This window comes from Notolepis coatsorum (assembly GCF_963971535.1).
Source record: "Notolepis coatsorum genome assembly, chromosome: 1".
Taxonomy (NCBI): domain Eukaryota; kingdom Metazoa; phylum Chordata; class Actinopteri; order Aulopiformes; family Paralepididae; genus Notolepis; species Notolepis coatsorum.
In genome coordinates, this window is record NC_140165.1 from 310,491,713 (window position 1) to 310,512,787 (window position 21,075).

Below are 21,075 nucleotides of genomic sequence, written 5' to 3' on the forward strand. Positions count from 1 at the left end.
GTCGAGTTGATGTCGTCATCAGTCCGCGCACGTTAGCAGTTAGCCAAAGCAAGCGGAGTATCTCATGACAATGTACTAAAAATGACCCTAAAATACTCTGTTCCGCCCAATTCATTGCAACGACGTCCACCGTATACCCCACACTACTATAACAGTTACCCCCAGAATTCAAAACACACACCAACTCGGCAGGAAACCTGTAAAATAGCGCTGTGCAAGCTAATTAGCCCTAGCCAGCCTTGTTTCCCAGCGGAGTATCTCATGACAATGTACTAAAAATGACCCTAAAATACTCTGTTCCGCCCAATTCATTGCAACGACGTCCACCGTATACCCCACACTACTATAACAGTTACCCTCAGAATTCAAAACACACACCAACTCGGCAGGTAAACTGTAAAATAGCGCCGTGCAAGCTAATTAGCCCTAGCCAGCCTCGTTTCCGAGCGGAGTATCTCATGACAATGTACTAAAAATGACCCTAAAATACTCTGTTCCGCCCAATTCATTGCAACGACGTCCACTGTATACCCCACACTACTATAACAGTTACCCTCAGAATTCAAAACACACACCAACTCGGCAGGTAAACTGTAAAATAGCGCCGTGCAAGCTAATTAGCCGTAGCCAGCTTTGTTTACTGAGTCCTACCTCCGCGTCTCCTTCCGGGTCTCCTTCCGCTATCGGCCATCTCCTTCACTGATTGGTTGTTAGTGCGTGTGCTCATATCCAAGCTTGGAAAATCGATATATCGAAACTTTGCGACCACGTTTCATGTTTATTTCGAGGAAATAATTTATCGCGATAGTTATCGTTATCGTTTTATCGCCTAGCCCCTCTGATGTGGACTCCCAGGTACTTGAAACTGCTCACCCTGTCCACGATAGCCCCGTTTATCCACAGTGTGTCCCTCCTGCTGTATTCTCCTAAAACATTGAATACAGCAGGGGGCTCAGAACGCAGCCCTGGGGGGACCCGATACTCAGGGATAACCAGGGTGATTTTGCTGGAGGTATGACCCCCGCACCCTTACTGCCTGGGGCCTGTCACTTAGGGCCTTTTCTCACTCACCCTATTCGTTTCTATTTCGTTCCGTTCTGCCCGTTCCGAGATCTGATTCGAACTCCCCCCCCCCCCCTCTCCCCCCTCTAGTTTGTGTACACACTTCAGTCTGGGTGCGCTCTGGGTTTTGTTTACGGTTTGAGCTTGTAAGCTTGCCGTAGTCGATGTCACGCTCGAAATGTAAATACAGGAAGTGTTAACACGGAGACTGGAGAATGGATGTTGATATAAAGAAACAAATAACTAATAAATATGAAGTTATATTTGAACCTCTGTTGTCAAGCCTTGTCAATATAACCCACCCCCCTTTTCTCACGAATGGAACTCTGTTGTAGAGTCCGCTTTTGATCGTTTTGCAGGGTTAACAATAACGCTAAGCTAACGGCTAACGCTAACGTTACTACATGCAACATACTAGTAACATTGCTCGCATCGATTATATTGAATGTCATTGATCTACTGGTCGACCGAAAATGTAAACGGGAATGTCTTAACACGACTGCGGACTCTGGATGTTGATATAAAATGAACAAATTGCCAATAAATATGAAGTTATATTTGAACCTCTGTTGTCAAGCCTCGTCAATATAACCCACCCCATTTTATCACGAATGGATGGTGTTGTAGAGTCCGCTTTTGAGCGTTTTGAGCGATCTACTGGTCGACCACGGCCGACTGGTTGGGCACCACTGGTCTAATAGAAATAAATGCATTCGAACAATGTATAGACATAGCAATGGCAAACAAAATTTATGACGTTATGTCAGCACCAGGCGCCACGCCCGTGAAAAGGTACAAGCTCGCAAAGCCACACCCCCCGTTCTCCCGGGACCGACCCCGAGACCACCTCTGCCAGCTGATCCCGTTCAGCGGGGGGTGAAACGATTCAGCACCGTTTCGCACCCCAAAAGGGGTGAGTGAGAACACTGCCCCCCGTGCTCCGGGACGGTGATTCGATACAAAAGGCTGAGTGTGAAAGCCCCCTTAGAAAGTCCAGGATCCAGGCGCTCATGGTGGAGCTCAGACCCAGATCAATTAGCTTGTCAACCAGTCTGGTGGGGACTATGGTGTTGAAAGCTGAACTATAGTCAATGAACAGCAATCTCACATAGCATGTTGTGTAGCACTTGGGAGACCGCGTCGTCAGTGGAACGGTTTGTCCTATATGCGAACTGCAGTGGGTCCATGTTACTAGGGAGAGAGGCACAGATGTGGTCCTTGACCAGCCTCTCAAAGCATTGAAGGACCACAGAGGTGAGTGCCACCGGTCTGTAGTCATTTAGGCCTGCTGGAGAGGAGTTTTTTGGTACAGGGATTATAGTAGACACTTTGAAGCAGGCAGGGACCACGGACTCAGCCAGGGCTAGATTGAATATGGTTGTAAACACTGGGGCCAGCCGATTTGCACAGGACTTTAGTATTCGTCCTGTTATCCCATCTGGGCCTGCAGCTTTCCTAGTATTTACTCCCATAAACGCTAATCTCACACTGTGTTCCGTCAATGAGAGAGTGTGTCCCCCCCGCGGATGAACCCCCCCTCCCTGCGGCAACCGGCGTGTCAGTGACGTCATTAGCCGGTGAGCTAACGTCGCCATTGCTCGCCCCAAACCTGGTGTAAAAACGAGTTGAGTTCATCCGCGAGAGAGGCATCGGCACTCACTATTGAGGGGGGGCTAACTTTATAATCAGTTATCGTTCGTACTCCCCGCCATAAGCCTCTCGTGTCGTTCTGTGCCATCTGTGTCTCCATCTTGTTCGCATATCGCCGTTTTGCAGCCTGTACCCCTTTGCGTAGCATATAAGCTGCTACCTTGTACTCTTCCATACTTCCCGATGCTCGGTCCGAGTTGTGAGCAGCGGTACGAGCATTCAGGGCCACTGATGGAATTGTCAAGCCACGGTTTCTGGTTTGGGAAAACCTGCACCTTCTTCGTGGGGACAATATTGTCAGCTAACGTTGCGGACTACAACATCCGCATATTCACTGTCGCCACTGGAGCTCGACCGGAGCATGCCCCAGTCGACGTCATCCAGTGCGTCTTGTAGGGTGGCCTCTGAGCTCTCGGACCACTGCTTCACCTCTCACGACACAACAGCCTTACGGGCTCTTTGTTTGTAGCCGGGCAAAAGAAAGATGGCATTGTGGTCGGATTTACCTAATGGTGGAGCCGGTACTGCCTTGTAGCCCTTTTTGAAAGGGGTGTAGCAGTGGTCCAGCGTATTACTTCCCCTAGTGGTGCATGTTGTGTTGGTAGAAGTTTGGCATAACTTCTTTTTTAAATTAGACTTGTTGAAATCACCGGCTACGATTATAGCCGCATCTGGATGTTTGTTTTGGTGCTGGTTCAAAGAGTCCTGTAGGTCTGCCAGATCTTTGGCGATATCTGCTTGCGGTGGGATGTATACTGCTGTGATTATTATGGCTGTGAATTCCCGGGGGAGATAAAACGGGCGACATAGGATGGATAGATGTTCAAGGTCCGGCGACCAGGAGCGGGAAATAATCTTTACCTCCTTGGGGCGACACCAGCCGTTGTTTGTCAAGAAGCAGACCCCTCCACCTACAGACTTTCTCGACTCTTCAGAACGATCAGCGCGGAAGACAGAGAAGGAATCAGATGGGGTGATGTTTTGGTCCGGTGTTGATGGCTTCAACCATGTCTCCATGAAACATAGGATATTACAGTGCCTCACAGTCCCTTTGGAATCTAATCCGTGCTCTGAGATCATCCATCTTATTCTCCAGCTAACAGACATTCGCCAACAGAATCGATGGGATCGCAGAACTTTTTTGCCTGATTCTGATTCCACTTCTCTTTCCTCTGTGCTTACGTTTGATCGCACCACCGCTTTTTCCTTTGTTCTCATCCTGTCTGATCTCCGATGGGCAATCTTGGCAAAAAGTGTTGTTAAACTCCTCATCTAGTCCATAAGTGACTGGCGGTCGTATGACGTCCATGCCAGCGTGGTCTTTATATAAAAAAAACAAAAAAAAAAAAATATAAAAAAAAAACACAATGACTAAAAGTGTGCACAATCTCTGCGGAGCAAAACCAAGGGCGACTGACCTCGGTCACGCGTTTGCTGGGCCTTGTGGGCTGCAGCTCTTGCTGCAGATCTTCTTGAAACAGGAAGCCCCGCCCCTCCTGAAAAAATAATAATAAACAAAAATAATTATTAAAAATAAATCATTTTTATCAGATTTTTTTATTATTAAAGTTTGCTTTAATCACAGTAACGTTGGCGAGCTAGATAAATTATACATAAATCGGTTTTCATATAAATCAATCTTCACTAAGACTTTAAAACGGTGGCGCGGCACGGTCTACGGAGACGCAGAAAAAAGCTACCAAATCCATTCCGAGACAATTCCGAGACTGACTAGAGTCACGCGTAACAGGTCTCAGTCTCAGTCTCTCTCTCTCTCTCTCTCTCTCTCTCTCTCTCTCTCCTTCAAGTAACCAAACAGTACACTATAAAAACGAACTGAATAGTTGATATAAGTTGATATATGAACTGGATAGTTCATATAAGCCATTCTCCCTTTCTGTGTGTGTGCGCACATGCCCGTCCCAACTCTGGTCTTTGGAAAGTTTGATAGTATTACTGAGGATGGCCAGATAATGTTGATATGTAAACTTAATTTTAATTATACAGAGAAGCTTCAGCAAGTACAAAACGCTGCTGACCGACAAAAGAGAATCCCTCAAATATAACGTTCCCACATCCGGAACGATAGATACCCGATGTTGAATGGGCCATAATAATGTCGATATAGCTATAATATTTAAAAAGTTATAGCCCTGCAAAGAAGGTGAGCGACTCCATAGGGTTACAGCACTGGCAGAGTGGTATAAGATGGGCAAACTGCGTGGCAGACGATGTGTTCAGCTGCCAGATTCCTTAGCAAGAGCAGAGCTCGACTGCCGCCTGGCGGAGACGCACTCCCTCCTGTCTGACCACATAAATGCCTGTTATGGTGTTCGGGCAGACGAGGACGTGCCGGTCCCCAAGACAGCGTTGAAACGCCCGGGACCGGGCACTGACTTCCCTTCCCCAATATGTTAATTGTATCAAAGGACAGGGGATAGACCCTTACATTATGACCCATTAATTGGGGCTGTAACTGGCCTGCTTCGCCAAAAGAAAAGGACTTGATTCAAAATCGGCCTCCGTTTGGCCAAGGCTGTCGTAGCTGCGGGCTCTGATAACAGAGCTAGGTTCGTAAAACCTGAGAACTGCATTGGGTGTATTGATAAGACAAGCCCCAACCCATCGTTTCTCCCCTATTTAGAAATGGGGGAGACCTGGTCCCCCGTAGGGGCCCTTGACATGGGATTTCTATACAGAACCTGGGAATCCCCTTAGTGATGAGCGCACCTGTCAAGGCTTTCGCTTATTACACGCACCCTTGTCAGGATTTCACCAAATTGATAGCATACCCAAAGATAAGGGTTTATATTTCCACCCCCCCCCCCCCCTCATGAAAGCAAAAACATACGAGGTGAAAAAGGAACCTCGAGGAACAGTGTTTTTAGCCCTGTGTTGATCATAAGTGGAAAGCATACGCAAAGCATATGTCCCTTTTATCGCTTGAAAAAAGCCCAATACGAAAGCCAACCACCATCTATGTTTAAAAACGTGCACACAAGAGCCCCACGGCTCCATTTCACAAGACAAGAATCGCCGGCCGCTTACTTTTCTTTATCAGAAATGGTAACGGGGCCTTCATTGTCACTTTGTTTGAGGCATACATTAAACACATTTAGTGAAATGACTGCACGCTGTTTCAACCAAAAGATGCCGCTCTATAAAAGAGGGTCTTTCTTTATGTAACAAAAAAATCATATTTGCCGGTGGGGAGGGGGAGAGAGAGAGAGGGGTGGAGGGAGGGGGAATCACAGGCGGTTTAGGCCTGGTCCCGTGGCCATCACCTCCTGCCGCCTTCTGCCGCCCTGCCGCGCGCGCTTGCTGGAGGGCCTTGTAGGCTGCAGATCTTGCTTGCTGGTGGGCCTTGTAGGATGGCGCGGTTCTTCCTTTGGCGGGACGCTTCCGCCCTCCTGAAAAAATTATAATAAACAAAAAGAATTATTAAAAATAATAATTTTTATCATATTTATTTATTATTAAAGTTTGCTTTAATCACAGTAACGTTGGCGAGTTGGCGTGGCGGCCCGCCCTGCCAACGGGACCCCCCGCCCCTCCTGAAAAAATTATTTAAAAAAAATTATTATTATTATTAAAAATATTAATCATCATTTTTATGGCAGCTCACCACCAATGCAGGAGACGCTGGGTTCGAGCCCAGCTCTCCGCATTGCTATCAGCTTGGCTGGTCGTTCATACTAATACAATTGGCAGTATTAGGGGGTGGGAAGCTGATGGGTGGGGATCGGACGTTGTGGACAGCGACTCCTACAGGTCGGTTGGTGCGCCTGCGCAGCAGAATCAGGAAGCGGCGGCGTGGCCTCCCACGCAGACCCCCGACGCTGAGAGATCGCGCTGTGCAGGTGAAAAGATGCGACGGCTGCTTGCTCGAGTACCGGAGGGGACACGTGATGTAAGGCTTCGTCCACATTGCAGCCGGCTTGTGGGAGGCATGGCCTAACAGCGTTCGAGACAGGGGAGGGTAGAATTGGATGATACGAAATTGGGATGGGAGAAATAGAAAATGGGAGAAAAAGTAGATCAAAAACAAAAGAAATAATTTTTATGATTTTTTTTTTATTATTAAAGTTTGCTTAACACTTTCTATGCCACGAGGTGGCGCCAGAGTTAGCGCTTCAATGCCACCATCCACTTTAATGTTATCGTTAATATCGCCTAATCTATGTTTTAAATTATGGCTATGTGTCTAATCTGCCCGTCGATTATCGAGAATCCTTTTCCAGTCAGTGCTGTCAAGGCAGATTGGTTTTTTATCGCTTCATTTCCGTTTGAGAGCATTTTGAAAAGCACCCGTTTTGAGGTAAAAAAACCTTCCATTCTGGGGCATTCTATGATAATCGTCTTTTACTGGAATATTCCAGAACGTTGATATTTGTCGGCCTATTTATGAATCGTTTTCAAATAAACGCTAGATGATCAATATTATACGTACACGCACGCCCATTCGAGGCGCGCACGGATAATCGCCGTGTTCATTTCCTCATGGATTTTTTCAGTAAAACCGCTGGAGCCCATTTCACAAAACAGCCTATATCTTCATCAAAACGAGTCTGATTATCCTAACACTGATAACATAGATTCCTTACCAGACATCAGATGGTATCCAACTGGTATATTCCAATTCCTGATCACCATTCGAAAAAATCGATAAGTGTATGGATCCAACGTGTGTACAGTGCAGTACATGATTCCGCGGGGCTCACAGCCCCCTGAATGAACCCTGGTTCTCCGGCTGCATTGGTGGACTGGAAAATGTGGAGTACAGGATTTTTTTCCCCATCCATTTTCATTGAGTCCATTCCAAATACCCTGATGTCATCTGGGAGACGATAGGGGGCGCTTTTTTCCACATCTGATCGCCGTATATACATCTGATCGTGGGTATACTAGGGTAGGCTCGCTTGATGCAATATGATTTAAAAAAATCAGAGAAATCTCGTGAGTGGCTTTCAATGAGATATTAATAATTCCGAGAAATCTCGTGTGTGGCACGGTAAGTGTTAATCACAGTAACGTTGGCAAGCTAGATAAATTATACATAAAATCGGTTCTCATATAAATCAATCTTCACTAATACTTTAAAGCGGTGGCGCGGCACGGTTTACGGAGACGCAGAAAAAAGCTACCAAATCCATTCCAAGACAATTCCGAGACGGACTAGCGTCACGCGTAACAGGTCTCAGTCTCAGTCTCTCTCTCTCTCCTTCAAGTAACCAAACGTTACACTATAAAAATGAACTGGATAGTTGATATAAGCCATTCTCCCTTTCTGTGTGTGTGCGCACGTGCCCGTCCCAACTCTGGTCTTTGGAAAGTTTGATAGTATTACTGAGGATGGCCAGATAATGTTGATATTTAAACTTAATTTTAATTATACAGAGAGAAGCTTCAGCAAGTACAAAACGCTGCTGACCGACAAAAGAGAATCCCTCACAGAGGAAAACACAAAGGCTGCATGTACCACAATGGTGATGTCAGCCAGAAATGGGGAGAAGCATGAACCTGATAACACGAGAATCCAACAATCCCCCCCCCCCAACCTCACATAAAAACGAAACATATGAGGCGAAACAAGAAGCGGCGCTACTAGCCGTGCGCTTGTTGTTTTACAGACGAAAGACGCATGCAAGCGTGTGCTCGCTTTATTGCTTTGAACAATCAAACACAACAGCTAACCACCAGACCGTGAGGTCAGGGGCTACTAGGGATGGGTACCTTTCACATTTGAACCGATACGGTACCGGTACCTGTGAATCGATACCGGTACCCAACGGTACCTTTTTTCTGTACTTTAGTCTCAAGAAATTAAATGTACCTACCTCAGTCGTAAAAAAAATAATCCAAACTTCAAATAACTACAATTTCGACCGTTTTCGGCTTGCCATTGCTCCGATTGCTTTGTTGTTGAATCAAGTCAAATCCTAGGTAAGCATATATTGTGCGTGTGAACGTTGACATGAAAAGAAAAAAGTTAAAAAAAAAATCTTTTTCTGTATCTCACTTGAATCGATACTCGGTAGTACCGACGTGTTTCGGTTCGGTACCTCAAAAGTACCGAATTCGGTACCCATCCCTAGGGGCTACGTCTGTTTAAAAGACGCGTCCAGCGTCCACCCGAAAGCCCGCGGCTCCGTTTCATAAGCGAGAACTTGTCGCCCGCCATGTTTTCACCTTACCACGTAAAGCAACAACACAGACGGGGTGAAGAGAGGGGCAGTGCCCTTGGCCATGTGCTGCTGATGTACATTGCTTTGAAAAGCCAAACACATAGTAAAAACACCAATCGCGAATTCAGGGTCTACATTTGTTTAAAAAAAAACGCGTTCACACATGAATCCCGTAGCTCTCCTCACGCACAATAAATGCCGCCCGCCAACCTTAACTTGCATCAGAAAAGATAGCGGGCCCCCTTCGTTTATTTCGTACGAGGCATACCCAAAATACACAGTGAATAATCACACGCTTGTTACAACAAAACTCGCCACTCTTTTAGAGTGTTATAAGATTAGGGTCTGCTCCTTTAAGAGTGATGCATAGTGGGATACAGGTGGGCTACGCAAGCAGCGAATATTGTTATGAGACAGTGTACGCAGGAACGAGAGAAGCAGGTAGCTTGTTGTGACATATGTAACGTTAATCAACCACATGATATGAAGAATACAATGGAAATAAATGCCCAGTCCTGAAGCTAACGGTTTCCAGTGGTTTACGGTCACCGCCACACATCTAGAGGGAATTACCCCGAAGTCCGGACAGTAACGTACGTTAATAAGTACGTGACTGTACATGACCACTTCGGCCCTAGAGTGAAGAGAACACTCTCCTGTACTCTTACTAAGGTTCGAGTTAATACAGAAAAAGTAACAAGAGGGACTTTTTATTTTTAAAACGTAGTATTTTGAGGGGGTGCAGCATGCACTCGCAGGTCCCTACCTTTCCCCCCGGGCGCAGGTACGCCGTTGGGTTCTCCTCCTGGGTTGCTGAGAGCCTTCTTCTTCTTCTTCTTCTTCTTCTTCCCCGTTGTCGGGGGGACGGGCTCCTCCATCTCCCTGCAGGCGACCGGCACCTCGTTGATGCCAGAAGTGGGTGTGGCTGGGTAGATGTAAGGTGCAAGAGAAATACTTCATTAGGTAGAACACTCTCCTGTACTCTTACGAAGGTTTGAGTTAATACAGAAAAGGTAACATTGGGGGCTCGAGTCCTGGATATGAAAACAAATCCTGATTTCATCGGTGAGTTGTAAACTATGGAAACGTGAAGTTAGCTCATGCTAACTCATGATAACGGACGCACGAGGCAATTTCGTCAGTCAATGAACTGAGTTAAGATGATGACGGCCCATGGAAGTAACCTTGACGGAGAAATTACCAACTATAAAGAGCAAGTGATCAACTACTCTAACCCATTCATCTTAACCCCCACAACTACAACCATGTACTCTCTCAGTCTGATGTCGCTAACCTGAGACGTGAAATTGATTACCAACATGGACAAAGTCTCAACCCGTTCATAACAGGTGATCGCCAGCTGCCCCCTACTGGTGCAATGTCAAACCCATTTACTGCACATAATAAACAACCATTGATAATGGCCAGTGACAATTACCCACGTGCTCATCTGTCGTTGTCAAGCACAAACACTTTTGCTCATATGAATGATCAAAGTATGAGAGACAGTGGCATTGAAATGCAGCAACGTCATTATGGAACTGAGCCTCCCCATATGAAGATGTTGTATGGACAAATGCATTCAATGACCATAGGAGATGCAGCTACCCATAACATTAACGCCTGCATTGCTGCTAAACCTGCAGCCTTTATGGAGAGCACACCTACATGGCTGTACGCTAAGCTTTTTCACTAGGGGCACACTTGCCCCTAAATGAGAAATTTAGGGGCACAGAATATTTTTTTTAGGGGCACATTTTTAAATAACAATTTTACCATTATAGTGCAAAAAAATATGTTCCTCCTGTTCAGTTCAACTTAGCTCGAAGGAAAGACTCTAATCAAAAAGGTTTAATGGACCTGTATGAGGCCATAGCTCTTACGGTGGGACTTTATAGAAGAGGAATGTAATACTATGCAAAACGAGAAATAAACAGTGATTTTACCAGCACTTTCATACGGGGAACCATGACAATTATTAGTATTATCTTATTTGCATATTGTCTCATTATTAGATAGATAGGTTGATACTTTATTGATCCCCGGAGGGAAATTTAAGTAGACAGTATTTAAGTATTGAAAAACGTCTTGATAGTGGGTGACTCACCTAATGCATGGCTGAACTGAACGTTAGAAGTGTGTCCCCGTCAATCATCACTGCCAGATCCGACATAATTTCACCGGCTATGGTCTCTTATCATCTCTCCACATTGGACGTGGTTGTCATAAGATGGACTGATATCCGCTCCGTTCTTCTTGCAGAGCAAAATTAGGGGCTTAAACTTATTGAAATGAAGTTCTTCTTTGGCGATGCAACATTCAGTTTCGATTCGATGGTTCGCTAGGAATTATGAGATTTGGTGTTGGATGTATGGACTCTACGCAGACATGGTATTTAATCGCACGATAGACTACAACTACCAAGTATATAGCGTGGCCCAGATTTACTTCACACGCAAATCTTTTTTCACACAGGCTATCGCAGTAAATTCATTCATTGCCGACAGATTTCTTCATAGCACCGCGACATTATGTCGCACTGTACAGCCCTGGTTGTAGGCTAATGTTTTACTATTTTTTTTTTATCCAATTTGTATGGATTAATTTAGGAGTGAAATGCGAATGAAGGGTTGAAATCACTACTCGCAAGGTTGCCCCCAAATATTATTGTCCACTCGCACGGGCCAAATTAAGGGGCAATTTGCGATAATCTCGTCGCAGTGTACAGCCCTGCCATGGGCACTGTCCGCATTGGAGCACCTATGGAGAGAGTGGCTCTGGATATAATGGGCCCCCTCAACGAGACTGATCGTCATAATCGCTATGGGTTAGTAGTTCAAGACTACTTCAGCAAGGGGGTGCAGCATGCACTCGCAGGTCCCTACCTTTCCCCCCGGGCGCAGGGCAGGAGGTACCAGGCGGAGGTACGCCGTTGGGTTCTCCTCCTGGGTTGCTGATAGTCTTCTTCTTGTTCTTCCTCTTCCTGGCCGCCGTTGTCAGGGGGACGGGTGGAGGGGACCGCTGCTCCTCCATCTCCCTGCAGGCGACCGGCACCTTGTCGATGCCAGAAGTGGGTGTGGCTGGGTAGATGTAAGGTGCATGAGAAATACTTAATTAGGTATGAACGAGCTGTCCAGAAGGCAAAGCAGGACGCGTAGCCAGTATCGACACATAACAGAAAAAGACTTTTGTCTTGTTTACATCGGGGTCCCCCATTTTCAATTCATGACATACACGACAAACGGATATACAGAACTGTATTACTAGTAAAAAGAGATCATAAAAAAGATATACATCCGAAGGGGAAGAAACTGTATTGATTGATTGATTGAAAATGTTATTAACAGATTGCAGAATGGGTACAATACAGTACAGCTCAATACACACAATTGTTAAGGGGATGCAGACCAGAGAAAGTCTTTCGTCTCGTTTACAGGGTCCCCCATTTTCAATTCATGGTAACATATATGACATACAGATAGACAGTAGTGTTACATCTAGACATTTATGACATACCAGATCTACAAACACAGTACTGTTTGTGATACAAAAGAGTCTAAAAAAGAGAGCAGTTGTACATTGGTACACCGTACAACTGTACAATCTACAGTCTCTAAAGGCTACGGTTAAGCCATGTTATTCTCGTCTGCCTGCAAGAACAATAGCAACAAGTCACATGTTTTTATTTTGATATCTGGACATTCTTGTTCTCGTGCTGTTGTTGGTATACTGAGTCTTCCGTTAATAATAATGTCAATAAATCAAGCCAGACTCAAGATCAGGTGTATACAGCAGCCAGATTTAGCACTTACTCAAGGCAGGTCCGTTCTGCATCAATGAACATTTTCAGTAAATGCAGTACGTTAGCTAGCTACCCACCAAGATTAAATAACACGCGATGATTTTAACGTACTACAATATTATTGTAACCAGGTTGGGTTATTCTCTACCACCCACCCCCTCCAAATGTACAGTCTCCTCCCCACTGTATGTATTATATTCTCTCCCCACCGTATGTATATTTCTCTCCCACCCACCCCCTCCTAACGTTAGATACATCGAGAGAAGCTCTCCCGACTATAACGGTAGCTACGCTTACACGACTTTCACTCAAGTTAACAGTTCAGTTTGCTATGCAAAGGGCCATCAAATAATGTAACGTTAGGTATGCTGTATTAATAGCCTGTTAAATACAATTACTCACATTTATACGAACAGTGGAGAAGCCTCTAACCTCCGGGATGTGGATGGCTGGTTCATGAAAAATAGACCATTGAAACACTTCCGTATTTTGAGCTGATGAATGAACGACGAGCTCCATGTAACGCGGAAGTACTGGTGGTCTTCTTTAAGGCGGCGTTTTGCAAATATATTTTAGGTGCATTACCGCCACCTACTGGACTGGAGTGTAAATTTTTTGAAACCCATTTCCCACCATGTTGGAAGATTGATTGATTGATTGATTGAAAAGTTTATTAACAGATTGCAGAATGGGTACAGTACAGTACAGCTCAATACATACAATTGTTAAGGGGATGCAGACCAGAGAAAGACTTTCGTCTTGTTTACATCAGGGTCCCCCATTTACACTGTACATTGGAATACTGACAAAGCCATACCTGGTAATTTACTGTACAACTGGGTTAGGACATTTGTAGGGGCCAGTTTCGAATTGCAGTCTCCCGTAGGTGTTCTTTGAGTGTTTTTGAAAGTGGGTAGTGATTCACATTCCTTTACAGCAGTGGGTAGGGCGTTCCACATTGATGTGGCATAATTGCGAAACGTGTTTGGTCCCTTGTTTGAGCCGAATCTGGGTTTAACATGATTTGTGGAGCTCCCTCTGGTGTTGTGATCGTGGTATTCACTGACCTTTGGGAAGTATTTTGACATGTACATGGGTACCTTGGTCGTGTAGTGTATCTTGTAGACCAGGCCCATTGCAAGTTGCTGTACTCTGTCGTCTACTCTAAGCCATCCTAGGTTGTCAAAGTGGGCAGGGGTGAGGTGGGTTCTAGGAGTCAATGGTTGCGGCGTGTTGATAATATATGAAAAATAATACCAACACCATTTTTATAAATTGGTGTTTTATTACTTTACACTGCGCCAGAAATGGTAGATTACCCTGAATCATCATATGATGAATAACACAAGATACTATTCAGAATGGTGGTGGCTCACCACGCTAAGCAGCGTACTATGTAATCATATTGCCTTGGGTTTGAATCTTGCCTGAAACATTTCTTGCATCTCATCCCTGATTTTGTGTGTTGGCAGCATGGTTGGCAGCCCTACAATTAAAATATGCGTATCTCCACTCTCGCAAAAGGTACTCATCGAAAGCACAAGTATACCATGATAATCATCAGTTTCACCCTGGTACCGGTAAAACACGTTATTATGGTATTGCCAATGTGCCACTTTGATTTATTCTGCACCTAATCTCACACACATAATAGTTTGAAAGTTATTGGAGAGAAATTGTGTTTATTATGGCCACCAGTGATGTCATCGGGGACATTGAATCGTTGTGTCGTGTTAAGAGTAGGGATGGGTACCGAATTCGGTACTTTTGAGGTACCGAACCGAAACACGTCGGTACTACCGAGTATCGAATCAAGTGAGATACCCAAAAAAAAAAAACGTCTCTCTTTTTTACTTTTTTCTTTTCATGTCAACGTTCACACGCACAATATATGCTTACCTAGGATTTGACTTGATTCAACAACAAAGAAGTCGGAGCAATGACAAGCCGAAAACTGTCGAAATTGTAGTTATTTGAAGTTTGGATTTTTTTTTTACGACTGAGGTAGGTAAATAAAATTTCTTGAGACTAAAGTACAGAAAAAAGGTACAGTTGGGTACCGGTATCGATTCACGGGTACCGTACTACCGGTACCGGTATCGGTTCAAATGTGAAAGGTACCCATCCCTAGTTAAGAGTGGAGAAAATAGAATACTGCATTCAGCAGTGTTTTTAAAATGTTTATGAAACGGAAAAAAGATGGAAGATAGATGTTCACACAACTACCGCCCAGCACAAAGTGCCCTGCAGACTGCAGTGAGAGGGTCCTGTGCAACCAGCACTCCCAACAGATGCATGGGCCGACGCAAATATAGTCCTCCTTATAAACCCTGGTCCAAGTGCTCTCGCCACTAAAGCTGCCAGGCACACAAGAAGCTAGAGCTGCCGGCCATCGCTGAAGCATCGTTCTGTGAGGATCCGTTTCTAAAGTTGTTCAGTTCAAAACAGGCGTAGCTAAATATTTTAGCTGAAGACCTTGGAGAATACAGGGAGTACATTTCAGCCGTGAAAAACACAGAGCCCAATAGTCGGAGGCCCCCGGATAGCCCGACGTCAAACCACACGTGTCTCGAGAGTGAATCTCAAGGGGCGACGAAACATGCCACGGCCACCACCACCGTCGGCAGGAGAGACCCAAGGCCTCAGCCGCCAAACTCCCACAATCGTCGGCAGCGTGGTGAATGAATGAAAACTTTATTTAACAGATTGCAGAATGGGTACAGTAATACAGTACAGCTCAATACATACATTGAGCGCCTGACGGAACGCCGCAACGACCGGCTGCCTGTCTGTGCGCTCCGTCGAGACTGTGCTTACTTTTGTTAATATTTATAGTTTTAAGAGTTTTGTTTGTACCAACTGTTGGTGCATTTAATGTGTATGACCGTCAGTCACTCATAGTCATTGGATTACGGGAAACTTACCAACTGGATTGCTCTCTGGATCAGCTCTCTGAACCACAACAATGGCCTGTTGAGATCTTGAGGACAATCGGACCAGACCTCGACCCAAGGAACAAAGGATCCAGGCGGCGAGGGAAGAGAGCTGGAGTCCGTAACCGATTGAGAACCAGGCGACACCGAACGCCACTACCCAGTATATTGCTAGCCAATGTACAATCAATAGACGATAAACTAGATGACATCAGAGCAAGGATTCAATTCCAGAGAGACGTTAGAGACTGCGATGTTCTCTGCTTCACAGAGACGTGGTTGACGCCGGACGTCCCAGACCACACCATCCAACCGGCCGAACACTTCTTCATTCACCGCAAGGATAGAACAGTAGAATCCGGCAAACAGCGTGGAGGTGGAATAGCCTTCATGTTGAACAACAATTGGAGCGATCCAGCCAACGTGAAGGAACTTTCGAACCACTGCTCCCCCAACCTGGAATATATATCCATCAAGTGTCGACCTTTCTTCCTCCCGAGGGAGCTAACGTCGATCATCCTGGTCGGAGTGTATATTCCACCACAAGCTAACACAGGTGACGCACTCTCGAAGCTCCACGACGAGGTAAATAAACTCCAGGCAGCTAATGTTGACGCCGCCATTGTAGTAGTGGGTGATTTCAATAGCGCCAATCTGAGAAAGGTATTGCCGGTAGTGATGCACGATATATCGACCGCCGATATAATATCGGCCGATATGGCCGTTTTTTTACACATCGGTCCGATATCAAGATAGGGCCGATATTATAAAAAAAAGTTTAAAAAATAAATCCCCCTTTTTTTTTTTTTTACATGTTTTGGCCTTAAATAGTTTCAAAATATCTGTCATTTCTGCAAATAAGTTACAAAAGTTTAAAAAAAAAAAAAATGCGTTTTGGAAAATAGCTCTTTATTTGATTATCATAAAGTGTTTTCTATACAGAGATATCGACATCGGTAAATATCGGTATCGGCCAGAACAGCAATATTAATATCGGTTATCGGTATCGGCCACAATTTTCACATCGGTGCATCACTAATTGCCGGACTTCTATCAGCATGTGACTTGTAACACCAGAGTCGGTAACATTTTAGACCACTGTTACTCGCAATTCAAGGGTGGGTACAAGGCTCATTCTGCTAGTGGCTTCGGAAAATCTGATCATGTGGCCATCTTTCTTTCACCAAAATATAAACAAAGAATCAAGAGCACTCCGGTAGTCTCGCGAGAGGTGCAGAAATGGGATGTGGAGTCAAAGGAGACGCTACAGGCTGCACTTGAGTGCACAGACTGGAGCGTGTTCCGTGACAACACAGATAACATTAATGACTACACGGAGACAGTGCTGGACTTTGTTCGTACTTTGGTGGAAGAAACAATCCCCACTACCATAATTAAAGTTTACCCAAATCGGGGGGGCAGGTGGCGCACGGAGATTACGTTCGTCACCAACACCGGGAGACACTGGATTCACCTGTTCGAATCGAGCTCCCGGCGTTGCTATCAGCTTGGCTGGCCTCTCACACTGATACAATTGGCTGTATCAGAGGGTGGGAAAGCTGAAGGGTGGGTCCTGGGCGTTGTGGACAGCGACCCCTACAGTTCGGTCGGGGCGCCTGCTCAGCAAGGGTTGGAACTAAGGAGAGATAGTGTGGCCTCCCACACGCTACACTCTCCCCGGGTTGGCCTGCCGGCAGGCTGCACATGCGTCGGAGGAAAGCATGTGACAGTCTCCGGTCTCCCGGACCAACAGTAGGGGAAAGTATGCAACAACCAGGAAGGGTTGGATGGGAGAGAAATCGGGAAAAAAAGGAGGGAAAGAAAGATTATAAAAAAAAAAAAAAAAAAAAAAGTTTACCCAAATCAAAAGCCCTGGGTAGACAAATCCGTCCGTGAAGCTCTGAAAGCGCGCACCACAGCATACAACGGCGGCCTGGTGGCAGGCAACATGAATGACCACAAGGTGGCGCGATACAACGTAAGGAGGACAGTAATAGAGGCAAAACGGCGCTACAGGGATCAAATTGAACTTCAGTTTGAACAGGCTGACTCCAGAGCTATGTGGCAGGGCCTCAAAACGATGACCGACTACAAAGGCACCTCCCTCAAACTGAACAGTGACATCTCCTTAGCAAATGATCTCAATACCTTCTATGCGAGGTTTGAGGCTGGTAATAACAACACCAGCCTACAAGCCACGGCAATGGGGGGGGGGGGGTCTGCTGATGGAGACTCAGTGTTCAGGGTAACAGAGCATGAGGTGAGGTGGACCTTTAAAAAAGTGAATATCAGGAAGGCAGCAGGACAGGACGGCATCCCCGGCCGCGTCCTAAAAGTCTGTGCCGACCAACTGGCCCCGGTATTCACTGACATATTTAACCCGTCCTTAGAACAGGCTGTCATCCCCACCTGCCTGAAGAAGTCCACTATCATCCCTGTACCTAAAAAAATCCAAGCCTGCTTGCCTCAACGACTACCGCCCTGTAGCTCTCACCTCCATAGCCATGAAGTGCTTTGAGAAGCTAGTAAAGGGCTACATCTGCTCCTCCCTCCCCATCAACCTGGACCCCCTGCAATTTGCATACCGCCCCAACAGGTCCATTGGCCGGTATCGGCCGATCTGGCCGATACCGATATTATAAAAAAAAATTTAAAAAATAAATCCCCCTTTTTTTTTTTTTTTACATGTTTTGGCCTTAAATAGTTTCAAAATATCTGTCATTTCTGCAAATAAGTTACAAAAGTTTAAAAAAAAAAAAATGCGTTTTGGAAAATAGCTCTTTATTTGATTATCATAAAGTGTTTTCTATACAGAGATATCGACATCGGTAAATATCGGTATCGGCCAGAACAGCAATATTAATATCGGTTATCGGTATCGGCCACAATTTTCACATCGGTGCATCACTAATTGCCGGACTTCTATCAGCATGTGACTTGTAACACCAGAGTCGGTAACATTTTAGACCACTGTTACTCGCAATTCAAGGGTGGGTACAAGGCTCATTCTGCTAGTGGCTTCGGAAAATCTGATCATGTGGCCATCTTTCTTTCACCAAAATATAAACAAAGAATCAAGAGCACTCCGGTAGTCTCGCGAGAGGTGCAGAAATGGGATGTGGAGTCAAAGGAGACGCTACAGGCTGCACTTGAGTGCACAGACTGGAGCGTGTTCCGTGACAACACAGATAACATTAATGACTACACGGAGACAGTGCTGGACTTTGTTCGTACTTTGGTGGAAGAAACAATCCCCACTACCATAATTAAAGTTTACCCAAATCGGGGGGGCAGGTGGCGCACGGAGATTACGTTCGTCACCAACACCGGGAGACACTGGATTCACCTGTTCGAATCGAGCTCCCGGCGTTGCTATCAGCTTGGCTGGCCTCTCACACTGATACAATTGGCTGTATCAGAGGGTGGGAAAGCTGAAGGGTGGGTCCTGGGCGTTGTGGACAGCGACCCCTACAGTTCGGTCGGGGCGCCTGCTCAGCAAGGGTTGGAACTAAGGAGAGATAGTGTGGCCTCCCACACGCTACACTCTCCCCGGGTTGGCCTGCCGGCAGGCTGCACATGCGTCGGAGGAAAGCATGTGACAGTCTCCGGTCTCCCGGACCAACAGTAGGGGAAAGTACGCAACAACCAGGAAGGGTTGGATGGGAGAGAAATCGGGAAAAAAAAGGAGGGAAAGAAAGATTATTAAAAAAAAAAAAAAAAAAAGTTTACCCAAATCAAAAGCCCTGGGTAGACAAATCCGTCCGTGAAACTCTGAAAGCGCGCACCACAGCATACAACGCCGGCCTGGTGGCAGGCAACATGAATGACCACAAGGTGGCGCGATACAACGTAAGGAGGACAGTAATAGAGGCAAAACGGCGCTACAGGGATCAAATTGAACTTCAGTTTGAACAGGCTGACTCCAGAGCTATGTGGCAGGGCCTCAAAACGATGACCGACTACAAAGGCACCTCCCTCAAACTGAACAGTGACATCTCCTTAGCAAATGATCTCAATACCTTCTATGCTAGGTTTGAGGCTGGTAATAACAACACCAGCCTACAAGCCACGGCAATGGGGGGGGGGGGGTCTGCTGATGGAGACTCAGTGTTCAGGGTAACAGAGCATGAGGTGAGGTGGACCTTTAAAAAAGTGAATATCAGGAAGGCAGCAGGACAGGACGGCATCCCCGGCCGCGTCCTAAAAGTCTGTGCCGACCAACTGGCCCCGGTATTCACTGACATATTTAACCTGTCCTTAGAACAGGCTGTCATCCCCACCTGCCTGAAGAAGTCCACTATCATCCCTGTACCTAAAAAAATCCAAGCCTGCTTGCCTCAACGACTACCGCCCTGTAGCTCTCACCTCCATAGCCATGAAGTGCTTTGAGAAGCTAGTAAAGGGCTACATCTGCTCCTCCCTCCCCATCAACCTGGACCCCCTGCAATTTGCATACCGCCCCAACAGGTCCACGGAGGACGCCATAGCCCATGTGCTGCACACAGCAGCATCACACCTGGACAAGAGGAAGGGGAACTATGTGAGAATGCTATTCATAGACTACAGCTCAGCATTCAATACCATAGTCCCCTCCAAACTCATAGCCAAGCTCAGGGACCTGGGCTTGAACTATGACCTCTGCCAGTGGGTCTTGGACTTCCTGACGGGCAGACCCCAGGTGGTGAGAGCAGGCAACTGCACCTCCTCATCCATCACCCTCAACATAGGGGCCCCCCAGGGCTGTGTTCTGAGTCCCCTCCTCTACTCCCTGTACACACATGACTGTGTGGCTCAGCGGATTAACAACACAATCATCAAATTTGCTGACGACACAGTAGTGGTGGGCCTGATCTCTGCAAACGACGAGAGGGCCTACCTGGAAGAGGTCACGGTCCTGGCGGGATGGTGCCAGGAGAACAGCCTCTCCCTGAACGTCAGCAAAACAAAAGGAGATGATTGTGGACTTTAGGAGGTCGGGGGTCAGGGACTACAGCCCCCTCAGCATCAACGGGGCACCGGTTGAGAGAGTGAACAGTTTTTTTAAGTACCTCGGAGCCCATATATCCGAGGACTTGACATGGACCACACACATTGACAGTGTTGTGAAGAAGGCACGACAACGCCTCTACTTCCTCAGGCGCCTAAGGAAGTTCCAAGTCAGTCAGAAGATCCTTAAGAACTTCTACTCATGTACAATAGAGAGCATCCTGACTGGCAACATCACCTCCTGGTTTGGGAATAGCACTGCACAAGACCGAAGCAGACTACAGAGAGTGACACGTTCAGCCGAACGCACAATTGGAGGGGGGCTTCCCACCCTCCAGAACATTTACAACAAGCGGTGCAGGGGTAAGGCTAAGAGAATCATCAAGGACTCCAGCCACCCAAACAACTGCCTCTTTGAACTGCTGCGGTCAGGCAAGAGATACCGGAGTCTCATGGC

The 21,075-nt window shown here is 46.2% G+C and overlaps 1 protein-coding gene across 1 annotated transcript in view; it reads right to left on the reverse strand.

The window, feature by feature from the left end:
* Window positions 1-21,075, reverse strand: part of LOC311237987 (uncharacterized protein) — a 43,817-nt gene that overhangs the window by 12,974 nt on the left and 9,768 nt on the right. The window contains exons 5-8 of the mRNA XM_084325958.1: window positions 11,783-11,977; window positions 9,664-9,822; window positions 5,997-6,122; window positions 4,131-4,208 (exon numbers count right to left, since the gene is read on the reverse strand). Of these exons, the coding sequence (XP_084182084.1) occupies window positions 4,131-4,208; window positions 5,997-6,122; window positions 9,664-9,822; window positions 11,783-11,977 (558 nt within the window). The remainder of the gene's footprint in view (window positions 1-4,130; window positions 4,209-5,996; window positions 6,123-9,663; window positions 9,823-11,782; window positions 11,978-21,075) is intronic.